Here is a 24,958-nt window from a genome sequence, read left to right on the forward strand (position 1 = left end):
CTAGTAACATGAATTCTTCAGGTATAATCGAGTCTATATGTTTTTATATAATCAAAAAATAGGCCTGCTATATATAGTGGAACAAAAACAAGTGTGCTGTTTAGAAAAAGAGAAAAATTCCTTAGTATCAATAAATGCAGTTTATATTGTCAACTTTTTCTTTTTCCTACATAGGACAGACCAACCATCCCAAAACTAAATGGCTGAAAACAATACTTATCACAGCTCAAAGTTCTATGGTTGACAAGGCTTAGGGTGGGTAGTTCTCACCCGGGGCCTCCCATGTAGTTCCCATCAGAAGTCCACTGGGGCTGGAGGCATGAAGGCTTGACTGACATGGAAGTTTAAGATGGTTTCTTCATTCACACGAACAGCTGGAGAATTTTCAACTTTATATGTAAGATTTAGTTATTAATGTATACTTGTCCTAGTTGAGTTATCTGTAAGTCCTTCTAAAGGACATATATCTATTGTATAATGATCTTATCCCAGAATAGCTAGAGGAATGGCAGTTACATTACCGTTTCTCTACATCTGTTAACTGTCAAAACATTTCATTCATTCACTTATGTTTTACGAGTTTGTTTTTAATTTTACAACCAATACTAATTAAATGCTTTCTAGATACTGAGTCTACTTCAGAGAATGAGAAAACACATGGTCCGGCCTTCACAAGTTTACATTCAAGTTGGAGTAGACACATAATAGACAAACGAGACAAATAATATACTTAGAGATTATGGTAATAGTTATGAAGGAAATAAAAAAGATACCTTAGATAACATCAAGGGAAATGTGTTATTAAATTTATACCTCGAGTTCTTTACAATTTTGCTATTATTGAGCTGACCTTTATTCAATGACTAGAAATTTCATTTTGAAAAGAGATGTTTATAAGTTATCAGGCAATAAACTCCAGCCTTAGAAGAGCAAGTCAAAGCAAAATTGAGGTTCCAGACCTATTGCCATTTAAAATTAAAAAACAAAGCAAAACAAAAAAACATTTTCACATTTCAAATAAAAGCTTAAAAACAAAAAATTTCCTAAGTCAAAAACTCATAGCAATAAAGAATGTGATATGTGCTGTTACTGTGATGTATCCACAGAAAAATAAATCTATTTATACTGCAAAGCAGAAACAATACCACCTCTCACAATCAGCAAAATCAATTCAGATAGCTACTAAAAAGCCCGCTTCAATATTGTTCCTTCTAGACTGAATAAAAACAATTGCCTGAATCTACCTGACATCTTTGCTTTCATTGTTCACTTGAAGATATAAACTAGTATAAAATCTACAAAGTTGCTTGAAAGAAAATGAAACATTTTTCCTGGATAGGCCAATAATATGTCTAGTGCTTCTTCTACTGTGGCAAATAGTAGATGCTTCAGAAAAGATGAAGGATCCCATAATACATTTGATTAGCTACTCAATAAAGGAAACTCCAGAGAAGATTGCCTCTTTGACCTGGTGAGATTCTCTCCAGACCCTGAAGTTTAATGAGCAAGAAGACAAAGTCATTTTTGTCCTACACTAGCAAGTCTAATTGCAAATGTTTTCCTTATTAATAAAAAACGTCGAAACCTTTCAAGAATCTAACCAAGCAACTTGCTTTAATAGCATCCTACAGAATTTCTTCGGTTAGAGAAAAATAATAATTCAGAAAAGTAACTATACAGACATAGTGGCACATCTCCATTTACAGGGTATGCACATTGAACTTTCTCTATAGCAGCTCTTATAATGGCATATTCAGGGTAAACTGGAACACTGCTCCTGTAACCCAAGTCACATTTCTTTTCCATTCACTAATGAAAGGAATAAGGTTAACACAATTAAATTCAACACCAGTGTTGCAGCCGTCCACAGCCACGCTCACCAGGACTACATACATATTTCAGAACACAGTTTTCCAAGCATCTGTTATCATTTCTACCTATCTAATTAGCAAGCTCTCCATGGGTAACTAATATAAATACTTCATAGACAATCATGGTCCAAAATATCCCAATGTCTAACAGTAGTATGTTTTCACCCTTGATTTAGGACAGGGATTTCCAAAGTAGAAAAAGTAGAAAAAGATGTTGAACGATGCTGAATTGGAGTTGAAAGATCCAAATAGCTGCTCAACTACACAGCAGAAAATCATACCCCTTTTCATTTCATTGTGCAACATCTTATTTTCAGTGGAAGGGAAGAAAGGGCACAATGAACAATCAAGTGACAGATCACTGTACCCCAAAGAAGGTTCCCCCAAAAATTAAAAATAGAACTACCATAAGATTCAATGATTCCACTTCTGGGTATTCATCTGAAGGAAAGAAAAACACTAACTCGAAAAAATATCTGCACCCCCATGTTCATAGCAGCATTATTTATGATAGCCAAGACATAGAAATAACCTGTGTCTAGCAACAGATGAATGGATGAAGAAGTTGTGGTATATACATACAATGGAATTTTATTCAGCCATAAAAAAATGAGGAAATTCTGCCATTTATGACACCATGGAAGAGCTCTGACGGCATTATGCTAAGTGAAATAAGTCAAACAGAGAAAGACAAATACTGTATATGATCTTATTTATATGTGGAATCTGAAAAAAAAAACCAACGTCATAGAAAAAGAGATTAGATTTGTGGGTACCGGAATTGGGAGGAAGATGGTCAAAAGGTATGAACTTCCAGTTGTAGGATAAATAAGTACTAGGGATATAATGTACAACATGATGACTATAGCTAACACTGCTGTATGGCATACATGAAAGCTATTCAGAGAGTAAATCCTAAGAGTTGTTATTGCAAGGGAGAAAATTCTTTGCTTTTTCTTTTTATTGTATCTATATGAGCTGATGGATGCTAACTGTACTTAGTACAGTAATCATTTCACAATATATGAGGGTCAAACCATTATGCTGTATACTTTAAACTTTTATAGTGGTGTATGTCAATCATATCTCAAAACTGGGGGGAAAAAATCAAAGAAAGAACCCGTGCTATTGGATTGGAATTGGAAGTGACACTATGAACTCCAGATGTATATCCCTAGGCTCTGTCCACTAAAAAAGAGCCTAGAACCAAGGACAGCCTTACCACCAAAGTTACATACCATTCCTCAATAAAATAAATCACCTGCTTGGAGAAATGGCCATTTCTAGGTCTGGGGCAGAGAAGATACAAAGTGAACACTTTGTTGTAACATAAAAGAGGACATGCTAAAAACCTGTTTGCGGACTTCTCAAAAGGACCCAGGAGTCAACTTGAAAGGCTACCCACTCATGAAACTTGGGACAGTTGAGGAACCAAAAAGGAATAATGTCACTTATGAATTACAACATTTAAAAAGAATCCATGACTTCATAACGACATTAAAAAGGAAGAGGAATGAAGAAGGAATTACAAAATTAGAAAATCATTCATCTTTCAACCACTGACCTAATGATTAATTTAGGCAGGAATCATCAATAGATGCTAAAATCTTGGGAAAAGGTTGACAGGGAATAAGATATTCACAAGTCTCAAAATGTTACCCTTCAAATTTCATATTAATTAGAAAGACAACATGTACCTTTACAATGAAGAAATCTAGCAGATACCTCAACCAACCAAGTAATAAATTTAACATAGTCAAAAATGGGACTTCTAACATTTTACCTCCTCACATGAAGCACGGGAAAGGGTACAGTCTCACCTGGGTAGTTTCATATCAAACATCCCTCCTATAGTCCTGAAAAAACCATCAATCAAATTCAAAGTCTGAGTTATTCTACATACCACCAGCCTGAACTCAGCAAAATCATCAACATGAAAGACCACTTCCTACCACTCCCCTACCCAGCCCCCACAAAGGTAGGGGAACCCTTCTAGATTAAAGGAGATAACGTATGATTCTAGGTTCTAGACCAAAAGGGATAGATCTGTTGAAAATACTTCTGTGATAATGGGGAAATTTCAATATAGACAGTAAATTAAATAAAATCACTGTTAACTTTCTTAGACGTGAGAATGGTATTTTGGTTATATACGAAAATATCATTCTGGATACTGGAGATAGGAGAGGCGTATCCTGAAATATTTAGGGGTGCATTTTTACAATGTCTGCAACGTACTTTCAAAATTCAAAAAAAAAAAGTGTGTGTGTGTAAAGAAAGACAGAATATTAATTTCTGGTATATCCAAGTGAATGGAATGTATGTGTTCATACTATTCTTTCAGCTTGTCTGCAGATTTCAAATTTATCAAAACAAAACATGGGGGGGGACATTACAGGTACAATTTTTTAAAAATTATCAAAAGGCCCCAAAGGCACAGAGCATAGAGCTCATGCCATAATGACAGACTTCAGGATGACCGAGGGAGAGGCAGTTGGCATCCAGCAGCACCGGGAGCCAAGTGGACACCACGCCAGCGCCTGTAGACCACCCACCGCCCTTTCCATGGACACCGTGCATTGCCCTTGCTGGGGTGGCACACCAGCTGTCTCTTCTTTAAGGCTGTCTGGTGATGCTTTTCATCAACAGCTGTCTTCACTCTGCCCAAGGAACACGCATGACAAGGATGTCCATCCATGCCCCAAGATTTCTGCCGGGGTGGGGTGACCTCCTTTCCCAAGCCTCACGTTTCTCTGTGGTTCTCTGTGAACTCTTGCTATCTCTTACTCATGATTCTCCCTCTAAGTCACTTTGTCCCAAAGGTATTGGACAAGGCAGATGAGGCTCTGTGGTCAGAAAATAAGAACAGAATAGGGAAGGAAGTGAGGAGAGATGGAAAAGAAAGCTAGTACCACCAAGAATTTTTCTCAGAATACCAAAGCAAAGGCGCTCATTTTTCCCATTAGATTTGAACTAGGAACTACTAACAGCGTCTTGCAACCACCAGCAAAAAGCTTGTTTGAAAGTGAAACCAACAATTGGAGAGATCAGAGCTACAGTGAATGGCAGAAAGAACTGGGGTCCTGGGGACGTGATTTACTTCCTGGATCAAGTGAGGTGTGCCAGTCTGCACTTCTATGAGCCAATACATTCCCTCCCTTCTTCCACTATTTTTTTTCCTTCCCCTAGTTTGGAGTGAATTTTCTGATCATTTACAACTCAACTGAAACAACATTTCATAAAAAATGTATTCTCTTAGACAAGTAAGTTAGGGAACAACTACTTGTTAACGTTTATATCCCCTTCTCATCAATTCACAAACATATCAGGATAATAAGGCTCTGAAAAGTCTTGCAGTAAAGGAACCTTTTTAAGTTTGTTCAAACCAGTATGTCCCAAACCACTAGACTTTGGAGATGCCTACTAACAATCCGTTGAAGTAGTGTTCCATGGGAAACAATTTTTCTAATAACTGCATGGAAATTATTCAACTGCCTGCAAAGAAATCCTGTCATGTATCATCAGTTAATTTCAATTATTACTTAATTTCCACATTAGGAATTCGAGGTCCAGGTAATCACACCAAAGATTGTAACTCAATAATGAAAAGCTTAAATATACTTGCAGGGGTCTCACAGCCCTTTGCCATGCCTGTACTATACTCTCAGATATTACAGAAATGCAGCCCTTTCCCAGCTTGCCTATGACCTGGCTAGTGAGCAGAGCACACGACCTTTTCATATATGTATCCCCAGCAGGTTGAATTCTGCCTGACACATAGGAGGAGCTCAATAAGTGAATAGAAGGAATAAAATCATTACCAATTTACTTTTTTCTGTGAGAATTACATTTCTGATTGCTTTCTTTCATTTTGCCTCCTGTTACACACTGAATTAATGCTTTTATCGAGCAGGCTGTGGTACCTCCCAGTTCTTAAGTCCTGGGAGGACAGAAGGAACTCAATGCTCATTAGTATGTACAACTAGTTTAAATGATTTGTTCACTGCACATTCTGTCTTATTGGTCCAGAATCAATCGGGTTTGATCATTACGGATCTCTTTAATCTTTCATTTTCTTGGATGAACTTCTACAATTAGAAATGTTTCTAATCCTATTTTACCTCATCTTTCAGACTAATAAAGAATGGCAAGTTTAACGCACTCTTTTCTGAAGTAGGCACATTAGGGGACATAATTATATGCTATCATGCATAGACCTAGTGGAGTTAATCTCACCCTTCAAAATAGAATATTAATTTCCAGGACACTGGGTTGCTGGAACAGATGGTTTTGCTCCTCTCCATCTATTGCCTGTACAAGTTTGAGCAATGCCTGTCTTTGTAATATTTTCTATCCTTCCAATTACAGCACAGAACATGAAATACTCTAAGACATGCTGATAAAAAACAAGTAGTTAGTAGAACAGACTTAAAACCATGTAATATGTAATACACAGATTTTATTTTGAAGGAAAGGAGGATGGTTAATCTTGAGAAAATTCTGGGGCAGCATGAGAGCCATTGAGAAATGTTCGTAGAAGAGAAATATTCCAAAGTAATTTCAAACAAGTAATCTGACCATGCAACGCATGTGGGATATATATTTTAAGACAAAAAGAACTACATACAATTTGAATTGCTTGCAGCTGTCATCATGCTGGTGGTAGTACTGTTATCCTGAAATAGCATTTCACGTAGCATGAGATAAAACCCATGAGGAATGCTGTTGGTGTCACTGAGAACAGGTTTTTCAGCATAGGAAAAAGATACAGATGTAAGACTGATGAGGGCAAATAAACTCTGTAGAACTGATTTTAAATGGAAATATCTGTATAAACTCATGGTATATTTTGAATATAAAAAAATGCTATTTCTAACTCTGTTCACTAAAAAGGCCTGAAGACTAACTCAATAGTAATGAGAATCTCAGCACTCATATTGTAGTCTCTAAATATCAACTTCAAATAAAAAAAGGAACAAGGGGTCTTTGAAGAAATGGTCTTTGAAGAAATTCCATGTCTGGAACAGGAAATATACAAAATGAGTATAGAACAGCTTGCCAGGCCAGGAATAAAGAATCCTGGAGTCATATCAAAAAGGACGAGGAGCTAATTTGAATGGGCTCTCACTGACCAAAGATAGGGCAATTTAAGCAAGAATAAGGTTGATGATTTCAGTGAAATAAAAAACATCAAATATATTTAAATCCATGAGTTTGTAAGGAAACTAGAAAAAAAACCTCATTGGTACCTTTGGTGAAATAACCCCTAATACATGAAAAGAAAGAACTGAGCATTAATCTTGCCTTTCCTATAGGAACTGCACCTCATCATACCAAATAACCGATGAGAAGTTCCTCTTCATTAAAGTACTCTAGCCAGTAAAGGAAGAAGGAATCGCAGAAAGAGAAGATCACTATTTTGTAAACTCTAAAGACTAATTAAAGGATCTACACAATGGCAGCTGCTAATCTCACAAAAAGAAACAAGCAGCCATGCTGTGTCTCCTGATGGAAGTATACACACCAACTAGGTAGGAAGTAGTTTCACTCCCACCCTCTCAAAAATAAAAATTGAACTTGAATCTGATCAAGCCTTTAACTCTTACTGTCTACCAATGTATTGATAATATTGGAGATGGAAGAACATACTAAATGACCCCATGAGAATGCGGTCAGCAAAATCTAGACCACACGACACTCTCAACAACCTAGATTCTTCAACCAAAAATTTTCAAAGGAAAAAAAAAAACTGAGGTGATCTATAGAACAAAAGAAATTTAAGAGATATACCAATCAATCACATAATTTGGATCTTGACTCAAACTTAAGTTACAAAGAAAAAATTATGAGACAATAGGGAAATCTGAACAGAGACTGGATATTTGATAATATAAAGAAATTATTAATTTTTTTACAAGTGATGATATTACAGTTTTATTGTGAAAAAATGATCCTTATGTTATAGAGATACATACTATAACATTCAAGAATGAAATGAAATGTAGTGGATGAATTGCTTTAAGATAATCAGAGTGGAGGAGGCAATAAATAAAAGAATATTGGCCTTGAGTTGATAATTATTGAAGTTGGTGATGGGGACATGGGTGTTCATTACATTATTCTCCCTACATTTGCTTTAAATTTCCAAAAAGTTTCTGTAATATTTGCAGTGAAAACTGGTGAAATAGGGATCAGATGTGATCTTCAACCTGGAATTTAGACCAAGAGGAGTGTGTGGAGTGACAGCAGTATAAGTTTCTGATGAAGTACAAGGAAGCGTTTTTGACCTGAATTATTCATTATGGAAAGAAAGGGCTATCTGAATAGAGTATATTTCTGGTTACTGAAAATATACAAGGTGGGTATTGAGCATGAGCTGAGGGCTTGAATTAAGTTATTTTTCAGGCCCATTCCAATTTGGTGGTCTATGAACTTTTGTTCAATATCTTCTTTAAGAAGAAGATATTGAACAAAAGCACTAATTGCAAAAACAAATTCAAAGTACTAATTGCAAAAACAGGCACAGTATTTGTTTCTGTGTGCTTGTGTGGTGTGCCTGGAAGTGAAGCAGAAGGGCCTGGGATACAGAGCACAGGCACGAAAGAAAAATGTGAATGGGCATATAAGACATTACAGCAGAACAGGAATGGGCTAAAAAAAATATTAGGTAGATCTGCTATGTTTAACTCACTATTGCTGAGAGTCCTGCTGAATTTTTCAGTTCTCTGAAAGTTAAAGAGGGTTTCTCTATCACTAAGTAACAAACCCAAACACCAACTTTTAAAGACACTGATTTAACTAAGTTTCGGGAAACCATGCAAAGAGATCATTAGCAGAACACAGGCCTATGCTATCTGGGCATAATTGTCTTTTCTTTGCTTCAGACATGCTAATTTAGTATGTCTGGATCAGAACTTCCATCCCACTAGGCTTTTTACAAGGGTCAAAATTTAACTCCCCAGGAAACTAAAAGAGAAAAAAGAATGACAAAAAAGCTACATTTCTTCCAAGTAGTCTTTAAGATTATTCTGTAGATCTTATACCAAAGATTTGAATAGACACCATACAAGCTGGTTTTTTGGTTTTTTTTTCCTTAGCATATAGGAAGAAATTAGGTTTCTTATCAGGCTCTTTTCCTTTTAATCAAGGAAAAAACAACCAGTGAATGCATTTTTTATTTTGTCCACATCATCTACCATCAAGAATAGCACTTTTGCATTATGAACCCAGTTTTGATTCTGACCTATGCAATTAAGTAATCAAAGGTTGTTTCTGGAATTTATAGCTTTCTTCTTGTCTCACTATAATTTGACTTTATCTGGTGTGCAGCATCTCTTTTGGCTTGTACCATTTGCATATTGGATTATCCATTGCTAGCCTAGGATCCCATCCCCAGGCTGAGACAGTCTACCAAAGATTTTTTTTTTTACATTTGAGAAACTGGAAAAATCACATTGATGTGCATGTGCATTCTACTTGAAGATGGTTATTACTTTCTCCTCCCCAGGCAATTTAGGCGTTTTCTTGTTTCTGATTCTTCTCATCACTGGATTGCTAAGAATCATTTCTTTCGCTCCATTAATTTCCTAGCCAAGTTCACTGCCAACCAAAATTAAGGAAAAACAACATTCCAGATGCCTCCATCTCAGATAATTTTAGAATTTGAATTCTCAACACAGGACATCTGAAGGCATCATCATATTTCAGGAATGGCCAAACTCAGTTCTGTGAATGTGGAAAACGATGAAGACTAAATGACCTACTCTCTCCTCCCTACTTATCAACAAACATTTAGCGAGTGCTTACTAAGAGAACCCTACTTATTGGCAGAGAAACAGGTTAAACAAAAATGTGCCTTGATCACTAGAACTAACCCCAATACTAGGTGAAAAGTAAATGAGAAATGAGGAATTCAGAGAAACTGTTTGATAACAGAACTTGAATCAACATGTTAAGAAGACAACCACAGATTAAGTGAGCTCAAGGGTCAATGCTATCCGCTCTCCAACAGAAAATGAGTTACTAATTAAAGAAAAATCCTGACTAAAACTCTTCATCGTATTAGAGTCAAGCCCAAAGAGCCAGACTACCCATATATTTTTATTCTTTGAAAGCAAAGCTGAGAAGATAAATTACCAGTATGGAATAAGTTATGTCTTGCTCAAGGAAAATCATACAGGTTGTAATAATTTGCACCAGGCAAGAATGATTATGCTCTGAAATGATTTTTCTAAGTGGATCATTAATTACTGACCTCTTCTAGAAGCACTTTGACTAGTTAATTACAGGTTAACTTAACATTCCTAATATACTGACTTCCACCACAACCATCATGTGGGATAATGAAATCATCACAATCATCATGAGTTAATCAGCAAGTTCCAATTAGCATTCTGCTACAGCACTCTCAGTGGATTACCATCAACTGATTAGGCAAACTGACTAAAATTACCCAAACTTCTGCCCATAAAATGCTCCACTTACTCTTCATTAAAGAAGGCACCATTTACTATTTTATCCTTGGTATCAGGAACATTGTAAGTGCTGGGGAAAAAATAAATCTCTGCTAAATATGAATGAAGGAATACATATGTGCATGCATGAATAAACAGCTGCCTCATAGGAACTCTGATTCAGTTGGGATTTTCCAGGCTGTAAAACAAATATGCACCATACTTGGGATTCAAGTTTGCTTTTTGTTGGAGTTATCACTTATGAGTATTTTTCTTTGGTGTTAATTTATTCATTCAGTGAACACAAAGTTTTAATAAAGGAGAAGCTATTATTTCAACTCAGCCACTCATATGTTTGGTCCTCTAAATACCCTTGGCCGGCATCTGGGAACTTGGACTTGGGGAGGGTTCGTCCCATTCCCTCCTAAGAATGTCTCATTGTGCCTTGAACTGTTTATGCAAACAATATGGTTTCTGCTGTATACCTTCTGAGAATGTTGAATTTTGATACATGGTAGGCACTGGGTATCTATATATATGACCATCTCCCAATAAAAACCCTGAGCACTGAGTGCCTAGTGAGTTTCCCTGCTAGACAACATTTCACACATGTTATCACAATTCATTGCTGGAGGAATTAAGTGCTTTCTCTTTGACTCCACTAAGAGAAGTCTCTTGGAAGCTTAAGCCTGGTTCCCTCTGGGCTTCACCCCATGTGGCTTTTCTTTTGCTGATTTTACATTGTATCCTTTCACAGAAATAAATCATAGCCATGAAGATGACTATATGCTGAATCATGTGAGTCCTCCCAGTGAATCACCAAACCTAGGGGTGGTCTTGGGGACCCCTAACACAGGAGATATATTGAGTTTGAAGCAGTAATCAAACAAAAGCATGGTATACTGCAGTTGGGAGCTCATGGGGTGGGTCAGAGCTGGAAATCAAGACATGGGACCATTGGTGGTATGTATTCTCCCTAGACTCAACAAGTGGAAGTAGTGGAAGTTCAAGCAGGAATGAACTTAAGAAAGTATCTAGTCCACATTGCTCATTTTTTCAGATGAGCTCAGGTTGAAAGAGCGAAAATACCTTTCTGCAGGACACAGAGCTAGTTCGAAGCAAATACCAGGACACCAAAACTGCGTCTCAACCCCCAGGAGTTTCTACTAGTAAGTCATCTGCTTCCTGGCTGGGTCTGTCCTTTCTCAGAAGGCCTCTCGCTTGCATCAAGACATGCCATGCAGTTACAGATTTGCCCCATGTTGCCTTTTCAATTAAAACAGCTAAATGGGGTCTTTTAAAAGGATGATTTCCAAGCTGCCAGGACAATAACGCTACAAACTCCACCAGATTTTATTGGAGTCAAATGACGGTATAAATTATTAGAAAAATGTGTGCCAACCACAGAAACAGCAACGCCTCAAACTCTTGGAGTAGTGAACACCATCCAGCTGGCTTAGGAAGAACCATGTGGCTTAAAATCATTTTTCACAATTACTATCCTAGCTAGTTCATAGTTTTTAGCAGATATGTCTCACACGCATAGCCAAACGCAGCTAATTTTCACTCTGCTGATCGACAAATATGATTTTTTTTCCTCAGAAAAACCAGCAAGAGAGCTGTCATGAAATCTGAGGTAGTGCATCAAAGAGTAAGCCCATTTGTTACAGCCTGGCTTTAAATAATGCATATTGAATAGGCCACCCAATATTCATTACCAAAAATTCTACTGTGCTAAGATGATGAGTTAAGAATACCAGTCATACTACTAGTATCTAAGAGTCAGAGAGCAAGATTTCATGAGCCCTTCCTTACTTTTTTCTCTTTGGAACGCAGCTTGTCTTCCATAAGGCAGGGAAAAAAAATTTAAGTTATTTACTATGCGTTTCCCCAAAATCATTATTAGTTCTTAACAGTTAAACAAGAAATACCAGGGGCCGGGCGGGTGGCGTAGCGCTTAGGTGCGCGCGCTCCGCTGCTGGCGGCCTGGGTTCGGATCCCGGGCGCGCACCGAGGCACCGCTTGTCAGGCCATGCTGTGGCGGCGTCCCACATAAAGTTGAGGAAGATTGGCATGGATGTTAGCTCAGGGCCAGCCTTCCTCAGCAAAAAGAGGAGGATTGGCATGGATGTTAGCTCAGGGCTGATCTTCCTCACAAAAAAAAAAAAAACCAGAAAGAAATACCATACACGCTACAGCAATTTCCTTAACGCAAATTTACATGACTAAAGGAACAAAATAGCTATTCTACTAAACTTAAATTTTCATCCCAGTTTCATTTCCAGATTGTCGTCTTGGGATTGTTCATTAATAGAGTATGAATTTCATGTATGAATATATGCTTTACGATGACTTCAAAAAAGTAAATCTCCTGTAAAGGGAATAACCCCTTCTACAAAGAGAAGCGTCCTGCCCACAAGGGGGAACGCCCCCACTGTGTTTCAGATTCAGCCTCTGCGCTAACTCTGTAGGATTGACTCACAGGGGGCTTCAACTATACAGATAATGTTCTATTCCTTGGCTTGGCAGTGGGTGAACAGGTGTTTATGGTATTCTTTAAACTTTTTGTGTGTCTTAAATATTTTATAATAATTTTTAAAATATTTGACTCCCTGACTTTGCTCACTGGCATTCCCAGACCCTTTGAGGAGGAGCCTTACTTAGCCTTGCTGTCTCTAGAGTCAAATTGAATTTTCTTTAGTAGGCTCAAAACGGTCCATGAAAACCATTTCTATTACACCGAGTTCCCAAAGACTTGGCCAAATCTTCACAACCATTCTTATCAGACATTCTTTGTCTGTGGAAGCATCTCACAAGAATATGTAAGCAAAGGGTATTTTCAATCAGTGCAAGTAAAGCAAAAGATCTTCTCTTATTAAAGCCACCAGCTTCCCAAACAGAAAATTTTGTCAGTAAGAAAAAGGTATGAGATCAAGAAAAACAAATTAAATTGACCAAGTCTGCTTTAAAATGCCCCATAAGTTTATAAGTCCTTTTCCCCCTAGCTGATAATGGGAAGATGGAAGCCAGCCATGTTCACATAAACCTCGTGTTTAAAGAATGGTAGAGCAGTGAGATCTCAAAGGGGTCCCCAGACTCCAGCATCAGCATCAGTTGGGAACTTGATAGACATGCAAATTCCCAGATCTTCACTGGGGGGCATGAGAGGGGTGGGCAGCAATCCCTCCAGATGACTCTGATGGCTGCTAGTTTGAGAACCACACGTGTAGACATTGGAAGTCTAGCCTCTGGGGTCAGAGTGACTGAGGTTTCAATACAGAGTCTGCCCCCGGTGAATGGTATGACTTCTGACAAGTGATTTAACTTGTCTATGCTTTAATTTCCTCATCTGGAAAATAAAGATGATAATAGTTCCTAACTCACTGGAACACTGGCAATAAGATAATACATGTAAAAGTTTGGCAAAATGTTTGACACATACTAAGCACTCAACAAATGTGAGCAATTATTTTCTCTACTATGGAGATTATCACAGATTTGCTTTTATTCCAGTTTACTCACCTATTTATTCGATTACCATTTATTGAGCATTTACCACATACCAGACTCGGGCAGTGAATAACCCAGGATTCCCAGCTATAGCGCTTCTCAGTCCTGGATGGGCATTAGAATCACCCAGGGACTGCTGATGAGATCCCACTGCCTGAGCCCCACCCCCTCACTAAAACATAAAGAATCTCTGACGCCAGGGCCCAAGCTTGGGTATGTTTTTACAAGTTACTCAGGAGATTCTGAGGGAAGAAGCAAACCTGCAAGCAAGAATTACAGCCCAAAGTCCAAGGAGCAATGGCTGGACATGAGTACGAGATCCTGGAGAAACTTTTAGGGAGGAGTCATTGCCCAGCAAGCTCTCGTTGTTGCTTATATATTCCTCTCCTGCCTTACTGATCTTCTTAGGAAGCACAAGTCATGTTTTCCTAACTCCCCAGTGCTTGCCACCATGCCAGACAAAGAGTAATGCAGGAAAAGTTTGTCGATGCAACACGAAGTGAGCTCTATTTCTAGGACTGGGCCCTCCAAACTCCTGGAAGCCTGAGCACAGTGTTTCAGGACAGAGGAGTAATTATATAGCCATCATCTCTGTAACAAACTCTCGTAAATGCACATTCCCCTGAATATATCGCCCAGGCCTCAAGGCTTGACATAATGGTTTCACACACCAGTTTCCAAGGGGAGGAACGACAGGGGCAAAGCTTCTAAATTAATTAAAAGAGACACTCAGGCACACTTCATGCCACTCTTTAATCTCCATTCTCCTGTGATAAATACAGAATGACAGGACTGGACCCAGGCTAACGAGCTGAAGGCAGGACCGGTGGAGGCTTGCCAAGCAGCCCTCAAAAACACTGCAGCAGGGCCCAGGGCTCAGAAAAAGACAGGAGGAGGAAATGAGCACCTGACTCAGCTGTATCACTGATGTGTCACCAGAGTGCTCTGAAGAATGCCCACTGGACACACGGTCTCACTCTTCCTGGACTAGCAGCAATTTAAACAACAGGTAAAAAGGAAATAGCATGTATTGTAATTAAGAAGTCAGAGAATAATGATAATTCAGATTTATTGAGGGATTTTTAGTGTTAGGCACTGTGATAAAGGCTTCTCATGCAGTATTTCATTTAATTGTGGTAACAAGCTTCCCAACAATCCTCACCTCCTAGTATACATACTCTTGTGTAGTCCCCCTTGCACGCTGAATCAGAGTTGGCACATGTCACCAATAGAAAATTCCAGAAGTAACTGTCTGTAACTTCTGAGTTCAGAGGATAAAAGACATCACCACTTCTAACAAGACCTCTTGGATCATTTGCCCCAGGGGAAGGCAGCGCCATCTCAAGTGGACACTCACGCAGCCCTGTGGCAAGGCCCACACAGAGAGAAACCGGTCGTGGGACCAGGCCACCTTGGAAGTGGATCCTCCAGCTCAAGTAAAGCCTTTGAGTCTTCCAGCTGAAGCTCCAGACTTCACAAATCAGAGAAGTCATCACTACTAGGCCCTGACTGAATGCCTGACCCACAGAACCCATGAGATAATTGTTGTGTTAAAACTAAGTTCTGTGATATGTTATGCAGCAATAGCTAACTCATACACAAGAGCTATATACTCTTATTTTATAGTCGAGGAGAGTTGAAGTGATTCAGTCATGGGCATATTAAGTGAAGCAAAGGGGATTTGAATCCAGGTTTGCAGATTTGAAGTTCTGGCTCTCATTCTGTCATATTACTCCTAACAGATGAATGTAAGGCATATAACTTATTTCCCATCCCTCTTGTTAAGGGAAATGTAATTATTTAATAGTAAGCTTTGAAGCACTCTGGTTGTCCCAAGATACTCTGTTCATCCTTGATGGCACTCATCATTCTACCTTGTACTTTAGCCATTTCTCTAGAAGTTCCTAGAGGGCTAGAGTAGCGTCTTCCTTATGATGGCGCTTGTATAGTAGAAGAGTGGGAACAGGATGCCGGGTTAACCCTGTGGATTCGCATCCACAGCTGGTTTGGCAGCTCTGCTCTACCACTTACAGGCTGAGTATATTTAGGCAAATGACCTAAATTTTATGAGCATCAGATTCCTCACTCTTATAACAGGGCCAATATTCATACAGACACTTTTTGTTCGCACTTCATTGCAAAAATAGTCATGAAGTATTTAGCACACTGCCTGCACATAGTAAGTGCTCCATAAATGTTACCTATTTGAATTATTATTACCAAACATGTGTTGAAAAACATCCAACATTTTGAATGGCCAAACAAAATCTCTTCCCTCAACCTTTCTTCGTATCAAAAGAGACTTTCCAGAGAAATAGCAGTGGTTCTTGAGAGTGAAGAGATCTTGCTCTACAGGCACTGACCCTTTGGAGTCACCTTGGCCATGGTTCCTACTAGAGCTCAACCTGCCCCACTAGACTGATGAGACCATCAGAGAAAGCTGCCGGATCCTTCCACGGTCCATTGGGACATATGCAGTCAGCAATTTGGCTCTTTCTTGCAAGAAGAAATGTAGGGCAAAGAGAGTCTCCCTCCCCCTGGCCTTATAAACAGGGATGTAGAAGGATTTTTGCCTCCATCCTATCTCTTAATCCCATTACATTCTTATCATTTTGTCAGCACAGACAAAGTTCCTTAGCTCCTGCCAACATTCACTCTAATGCCTTCCCTTGTGGTTCACTCTTTCTTGGTCTTGGAGCTAATAAGCTGTCAAGTGTCCTACTGTCCACTCAGGTGCTTTCTACTCAAATGCTGTTTAGAGTCGCACCTCCCTTTGAACTTAGCTTTGTAGCTCCTATTTTTTTTTTTCCCTTACACACAAAAAGAGTTTTCTGTGTAAAATTCTGTTTGGGATCCAAAATATTTCCACAACCTTCCACTTCTGGGTAAGACTAAGAAAAGGGAAATTGGGAGAAATGCAAGCCGCATTCACCTATCTCCAAATACACACAAATTCCTAGTGTTGCAAGGTGCTACGTTAGGTTCTTGAGGGGCATATAAGTCACATACCCCCAAAATAACAACGGAGATTTAAAAAATATATTAATAACTATGAAACAAAGTGCCAAGTGAAGGATGCCATGAGTGGCAGGAATAGAGGGACCAGGAGAGCAGAGGAAGGAAAAAAGCTAACAGATGAGGACATGGGAGACCTGGAGCAGTCAGCCTCAGGTGTGGGCTCTGAAGGATGGGAGAATCCTGACCCGAGGAGGTGGGGAAGGGCAGGAAGAACACTCCAGGCAGAAGGAATGAAAGGCAAGGAGGCAGAAGAGCATGAGACAGGTACGTGAAATGCCATGGATTTGTAGATAAGCAGTGACACGGACTGCAGAAAATAAAGTAGATTAGGGGAAAATACACTGGCAAAAATCAGCAATAAAGATTTTCAAGAAAGAAAAAAGTAAAGGTCTTTTTGTAGATTATATAACAAACTGGTGACATATGGATTTCACGATTAAGAATAAGTAACATATTCTAATCAATTTCTCAGGGAGCATGGACATAAAACCATGTCCAAACTATGACTAGAGAAGTATATTCTCAAAGGAGGCAATGCCAAGTGAACTGGTGGATCACTCTTCCCAAGATGTTAAGTACATTTCCCTCACTGAAAGTTTTTGCTTGAACCACTGACCCAGGTACAAATAAAACACTTTCCAACTAGTTTTTTCCTAGTCTAGTTGTAAAAACTATTACCTAAAGTGAGAAGGCACATATGCGATGACTTAAGTCAGGAATCTGTTACTTACCAGTAGAGTCATTTCAATGATTTCCAAGAGCCAGTATCCATTAACCAGACTGGTTTCAAGGTGGAGTAAATGTGTATCAGAAGTGAACAGGATAATTGATAGGTCTAAGGGTATCTGTACCTTAGTATATTTTTTCATCCTCTGGCCCAAACTTAGAAAGCACAGAGTAAGCTCTCAAATAGATTTGCTGTGAATTGGAACTCCCTTCTCTTTCTCCTTAGAACCAAAGAGCTAAGTTCAAAAAACATCCAGAAAGCATCATAGACCATCAACCAATCTCAAACGGTGGGTCTTGAACCAGGAGTAAGTCCCTAGTCACTGTTTCTGTGTCCTCCCAGTTCCAACAGATGTTCCCTGCACAACACGAAACTGGATGACACCGCTCCAGGCCAGGCTTGCTTACCATATACCACATGCTCGGCCACTTGGGATCGTTGAAGTAAGTAGACTGGGCACGACTGAAGTCGTAATCCCTCTTGGTCCGTTTTTTTACCACTTGCTGTTGGATCCACTCCACCTGCCAAGAAAAAGGACATTTGGTGAGTATTCAAGTTCCATCAGGGTTAGCACAACATAAGTGACAGTCTGCGCATTTCCTGTCTTGAGTCAATTCTGTTTAAGTCACAGGCTTCATTCTGGCAACTAGAATTTCTGAGTCCAGGGGCTCAGAATCTACTTGTATTTTATTTTTAATGCCGGTAGGCTTTTTAGTCTTTTATGACAGACCATTTCTCTCTCTCAACAACATGCTAGCCTTTTAGCTTTTTCAGAAAGCATATTTACTGCAAATTGATAGTGTTAATTTTTTAAGCTAATTTTTTCATCCTTACCTTATGTTAAGGGCTAGTAAACTTTTTCTATGAAGGTCTAGATAATAAATATTTTAGGCTTTGCAGGTCATATGATCTCTGTTGAAACTACTCATTCTGCTGTTGTAGCGCCATAGACAATACATAAATGAATGAGTGTGATTGTGTTCCAATAAAACTTTACGTAAAAACACAAGTGGCAGATTGGATTTGGCCCATGGGCCACAGTTTATGACCCCTGCCTTATACTATGTGTCAACAGTTTTAATGTTCTAGGATTACACATCAAATTAAAATTGTCCTGGGACCAAATGCTCCAGGATCACCAAATTTTTTAAGAATAGCTTTCTACAACATAGTGTGGTGGGAAAAGTACTATTTGGGGAAATCAGTAAACCAAAACCCTAGACCTGTTTCTGGCACAAATTTGGAGACCTCACTCAATTTCCTGAGCCATAGGCTCCTTGCAGCTCTAAAATTCAAACCTACCACATTTGAGAAAATCTTAATATTTAGCTGCAACTTTTGCTTAAACAATGCAACTGGGAACTTTGAGTTTAATAAAGAATTGTAACCTAAATGGTAGGGATATATATGGGAGTCTTTTTAAAAACAGGTTATCATTATGGCAACATAAAAAAGGCATGTTCCATTTTGAATGGCACATCTCCAATGCAGTACCAGCCCTGGTGGCATTCTACAATTTGTTCCTAAATTCTCCTTTGTTTGATTCCTCTGGCCAAAGCTAATTTAGTCACAAGACTCTAAAATGTCCTATTCTATCATTTATCCCTACTCTCCAAAAACGAATTAAAAGTGGGGGGGGGGCTTTATAGTCCACTATTGTGGTTCCATAGCCACCCATTAGTAAAGATTTCAAAACCTCTCTGGCCTACTTGATTAAAGATTACTGGAAGAGAAGGGATACTAAGGTACTGATTAACAAGCTAAAAATGCAGAGCTATAAATAAGATACTAAGGGCAAAAGTCAAATTCATAAATTTCTATGATTCTCATATTGGGAAATGAGATACCAATGTTCAACAAGAACACTGGTATGCAAGATGAATTTAAATAGTGAATTCCTCGTTACATCACTAACAAGGCAAACAAAATCACATAGCCTGCTAAGTAAATATAAAATCTATTTATGGTTAAGATCACAGCTAAGCATCATATATGTGCCTTCTCTGATAGGTAATTTAAGCAAAATGATCAGTACTGAAAAAAAGTCAATATATGAAAAATGATATTTTGGAAAATGAAAGTTTTTCTGCTCCTGTTTTAATTAATCTGGACCAAATGACTCTCTGGCACCAAATCATTCTACACCACCATCCCCTCCCATTCCCCCTCCCACACACACAGGCATACTGGATAAAAGGTATTACATATTACTTCTCTAAACTATTAGACAATAGTTATCAGGAAAGCTAACAGGGATCTTGTTTTTTCTTTAATTCAAGAGACTGATTTTTAGAAATCACATTGAAACTAATGTAGCATTAAAAATGTGTGTAAATTTTTTTTTAATGAAGAGAGTAATTTTTAAGTGACCGTGTTTCTAAAAATACAGAACAAAATCAATTTCCTTCTCCATCAAAGTGGAACAGCAAGCATTGACATGCATGGACTATTTCTATTTCCAGGAAACATTTTAATCTCTTCATTTCAAACAATCTTTCCAAGGAATGTGTTTCATTCATTTATTCCCAGACACTGTGCTGGGAATGTAAAGATGACTAAGAATAATCTTTGCCTTTGAAGGACTTATATTTTACCAAGGAATATTTAGCAAGTATTCTACAATTCTCCACTTCATAAAAATGTCGTTATCTCCATGAATAACATCTGACGCAAGCCCATCAGTATATTAATCATACTACTTATGGAAATTTTGACTATGCAAATTATTTTGAAATCCTTATATTACTATCTATAAGTCTTCTTCCAATAAGATTGAACAAGTTCATATCTGCACGCTTGGTAAAAGGAAGCTGCAGATCTGTTTAGACAGAATTCTTTTCAATCTAATCTTATATTGGCAGTGGCCTTTCCTAACAGAGCTTCCCTAAATTCCAAACTGCCAACATATATGTGTGCACAAACCAGAAAGTGTCAAATCTCCCTTAGTGTGGACTCAATAAAGAGATTGCTAGAGCTCAGGACAAGTCTATCCTGGGGTGGGAGTGGATAACCATTTCTACAATGACGCTATAAGTGCACTTCTCCCTGTGCACACATACACACACACAGTAGACAAATGGGATAAGTATGTGAGAAAACCAAGTGACAACCATTTTCTTAGATGAACTGTAGGTACTAAAATAGAACAAAATATCTTACCAAACAGCGTTCTTCTGTAATTTTACCAAACAAAAATGCTTAGTTACAGGGCTTGGTGGCTAGAAGGTGACACAGAAACTTGGCATCTAGATTTGACTATAAGTAACTCTGTCTGATCACAGGGCTGCAATACTGAAGAAAAGTACAGTGGGGTTTTTTTTAGTGTCAGATACCATGTATTTTGCCTCGGTGCTTTAGAGTATGCGTATACAGCCCTAGATTTTTTGGAAAGCGAGAAAGCACCTTTTGGATCGGAAGATTTCTATGACTGGAAAGACCATATTTATATTTTTAAACCATTATCCATATGCCTGTCCTTGAACCCATTAAGAAAAAGCTCAAAAGTAATGCATTGCACAGATGTCACTTCTTGCCAAGAAATCCAACGTAAAGAAAAAATACTTAGAAATTCATTTTCTTAAAACTATGGTCAGCCCAGGAGAAAAGGAAAACTGTGTGCTTTCCCTCACTGGTTTAACTTCTAAAAGTTCTATTTCCTATATATTAAGGAACTGCAGTTAATCCACAGTATAAAGCTACAGGACCTTTGAAATCATCAGTCTATCTTCCATTAATTTCAACATACGTGTGCTACATGGTTTTAAGGACATTCCCTCCCTCTACTCACAGAGCTCTCCTCCCCACATGGTCCAAGTCAACACTGGGCATTCACCTCTTCAGAAGCCTTGTCTAAAAATGTTCTCTTTCATCGGATTTCACTGGTCAAGCAAAGCACATTAACTGATGATTACGGGAAGCCTACCCTCTCCATCTCAGCTGAACTCATATTTCATTATTTTGGAATTTACCAACTTTCTGATACTATATACATGGGGAAGGTAATTTGTCAGCAAAAGGAGAAAAAAAGATGTTATAATACCCATATACATTATATAAGTTATTACATAAATATAAATGGAAAACAAATTGTGGTATCATAAGAAAGATAAATACTGCCTGGTATCACTTATATGTGAATGCTAAAAAAGAAGTCAAACTCAGAGAAACAGTAGAAAAGTAGCTGCCAGGGGCTGGGGGGTGGGAGAAATAGGGAGAGGTGATAAAGGGTATAAGCTTTAAGCTATAAGATGAACAATGTCTGAGGATCTAATGTAAAACGTGGGGACTACAGTTGATAACACTGTATTGTATGACTGAAATTTGCTAAGAGAGTAGAACTTAAATGTTCTCACCCCACCCCCCAAAAAGATAAACGTGAGGTGACGGATATGTTAATTATCCAAATGATGGGAATCCTTTCATAGTGTGTATATATATATCAAATCACCACAATGTACACTTTAAAAATCCTACAATTTTAAATGTCAATTATGCCTCAATAAAGCTGAAATAAAAAAAAAATTTATGGTGTCATTTTAAAAATGTGTCCCGCAGTGAAGAGGAATCAGCCCTTTAGATATTAAGATATCTAAAGCAAATTAATTAAAACATATACTGGTAGCAAGTGTCTATAGATATATCAATGAAATGGAATGGGAAGTCAGGAAATTACCCCAAAATATATAAGAACGTAGTATATGATAAGGTGCTATGCTAAACCGATGGATTTACTTCATAATCAGATTACTTCATAAATGATGATGGAACAACAACTGGGGGAAAAAAATAAAATTGAAACCATTCTCACAACTTACATCAGGATCAATTTCAAATGAATCATATTTAAATGTAAAAGTAAACAAAACTATAAAAGTACCATGAGAAATATGAGAGATTTTTAAAAATAACCTTAGAGTGAAAGATGCTTGTCTAAGTATAATACAAATCAAAATAGTGATTGATGGGCCGGCCCCGTGGCTTGGCGGTCGGGTACGCCACGCTCCGCTGCTGGTGGCCCGGATTCGGATCCCGGGCGCGCACCGAGGCACCACTTCTCCGGCCATGCTGGGGCCGCGTCCCAAGTGCAGCAACTGGAAGGATGTACGGCTGTGACATGCAGCTATCTACTGGGGCTTTGGGGGGAAAATAAACAAATAAAATCTTAAAAAAAAAATAGTGATTGAGAAAAATTGATAAATTCAACCACATAAAAAAAAAATTTGGCATGGCAAAAACACTTCAAAAGCAAGGTAAAAGACAAACTGGGGAAAAGTTTACAGCTCCTACCATGGACAAAAGGCCATTTCCATAATATATAAAGAGTTTCCACAATCAATAAGAGAAAAATTCAATAAGAAAACAGTCAAAGGATAAGAGTACAATAACCTCTGAAAAGGTAAATCAAGTTTCTTAAACATACAAAAATATGCCTAACTTCATGCATATAAAGACAAAAACAAATTAAAACTATACAGACATACTACTTCTCACCTTTCAGAGATAAACAATCTAAATATTGATAACACACTATTAGTGAGGGCATGATAAAACAGTCATTCTCATATAATGGTGATGGGCATGCCAATCTGTACAACTCTATGGAAAGTAATGGGACGATATCTACAGAAATTCTAAAAGAAGTAATTCTACTTTTAGGAATTTATCCTACATATTTATTTACACGTGTAAATATGCTAGGTTATCTACTGAAATACTGCTAGTAATTACTGAAAGTTGTAAACAACCTGAATATATATATTGATAGGAATTAAATAATGACATATCAATACAGTAGAGTACAATGCAATCATAAAAGAGAATGAGATAGACTATGTACTGACAGAGAACAGTCTCCATGATATAGTTTAAAATGAAAAAAAAAAAGGGAAGGTACAGACTATAAAGGATACTACAATTTTTGCATCTCTCTGAAGTGATTACACACAAAAGTCCCTGATAACACTGGCTGCTTTCTGGGGAAGAACTAGGTGCCTGAGACAGAGGGATAGGAGGGAAACCTTTTACTGCATGCCCTTTAATATCTTGTGAATTTTGAACTATGTGAATATGTTACCTATACAATTTTAAATTTATTTTAAATTAATATGTCCCATTGGTTGATCACGATCATATAATCCAATGATTTCAAATGTGACCAAATGCCTAAATTACATTTTTTTAAAGCCATGAGGGAAACTGTACATAAAAAGCATCTTAGATGGTTTTATCTTATGTTCTAACACGGCGAATACCGAGAAAAGGTGGGTAAATAACAAAAATAAGTGGCTGGAATTTGGGGAACTTGGCTTATAATATTAGATTTGCCACCAGCCACCTGGGTGACCTTGCAAAATCTTCGTGGGCCTCTTTTATCTGTAAAATGAGAGAAGACAGACTAAATATGCTCTCTAGTCTCTTTCTTCTAGCTTTGAAATTTTATCCATATCATCTATTCTCTGATTTGACTGGGAATAAAAAGCTTGTGTTAACCGCAATAGAGAGGTGAGACAGGTGCTCTGGTTGATAAATGATCTTGAGTCATTTTGTGAAGATGCAAGATTAATATTTAGAAAGGAGTGGAGTAAATTATACTAATCCTTTCTTGATTTGATGAAATTGTTGCCAGGAAATAAGATATGTGAGATTCCATATATCCTTTTTTTTTTGGTATCCTTTTTTGATTAGCTTTGACAAAATGGGGGAAAAAGAGTATGAAGAGATTTCTCTCCTCTGTTTTCTTCTCTGACTTTGAAAACAAAATAGATAAGAGGTGCCTGGATTAAAAAAAAAAAAAAAAGGTATTAGTTAAGTGCCTAACGGCCATATACTTCTCTACTGTGGAAAAGAAGGATCAGTGAAGACAATTCAGTACTGACAAGCTGCCCCCAAGCCCTAAAATCTGAAGCCAACTTATCCCAAAAGTTTTCTAAAACTGATCAAGAAATCAGAGTTAATCAGTCAAAGAGGCAGAGAATCTAGTAAAAGTGTGTGTTTAGATGAAGGTATTCTAGTCTTTAAATCTTGCTCCATCTAGTAACTAACTGGTAATTAGTTACTAAATATTAAACATTGTTATTTGATCTGAGTCACTCTTGTTAAACAAGAAAACCATAATTGTTGAATTCTGCTTTTTTCAAATAGCTACTTGGGAACAACATACACATTACTGTTTATTTGAGGGAGAATTTTCACTTGATTTACTTGAGATGGGCACCTGGAATCCTATTCAATGACTGCAGACATCAGAGGCTTAGATTAGAGAATCATCTAGTCAGAATACAAGGAATCTTACAATTGTTGACAGGTCATTGAGAAAGGCGCTGTGAAATAAATACTGCATGTACGTTCAGAACAGTGTAACAGAAGACCATACAGGCCAA

The 24,958-nt window shown here is 37.9% G+C and overlaps 1 protein-coding gene across 5 annotated transcripts in view; it reads right to left on the bottom strand.

Moving 5' to 3' along the window:
* The window catches only part of PCSK5 (proprotein convertase subtilisin/kexin type 5), a 448,916-nt gene that overhangs the window by 348,272 nt on the left and 75,686 nt on the right, over positions 1–24,958 (bottom strand). For all 5 annotated transcript variants that reach the window (XM_058565628.1, XM_058565627.1, XM_058565629.1 and 2 more), the window contains exon 3: positions 17,987–18,100. In XM_058565628.1, coding sequence (XP_058421611.1) covers positions 17,987–18,100 — 114 coding nt within the window. The remainder of the gene's footprint in view (positions 1–17,986; positions 18,101–24,958) is intronic.

This window comes from Diceros bicornis, chromosome 22 (assembly GCF_020826845.1).
Source record: "Diceros bicornis minor isolate mBicDic1 chromosome 22, mDicBic1.mat.cur, whole genome shotgun sequence".
NCBI lineage: Eukaryota > Metazoa > Chordata > Mammalia > Perissodactyla > Rhinocerotidae > Diceros > Diceros bicornis.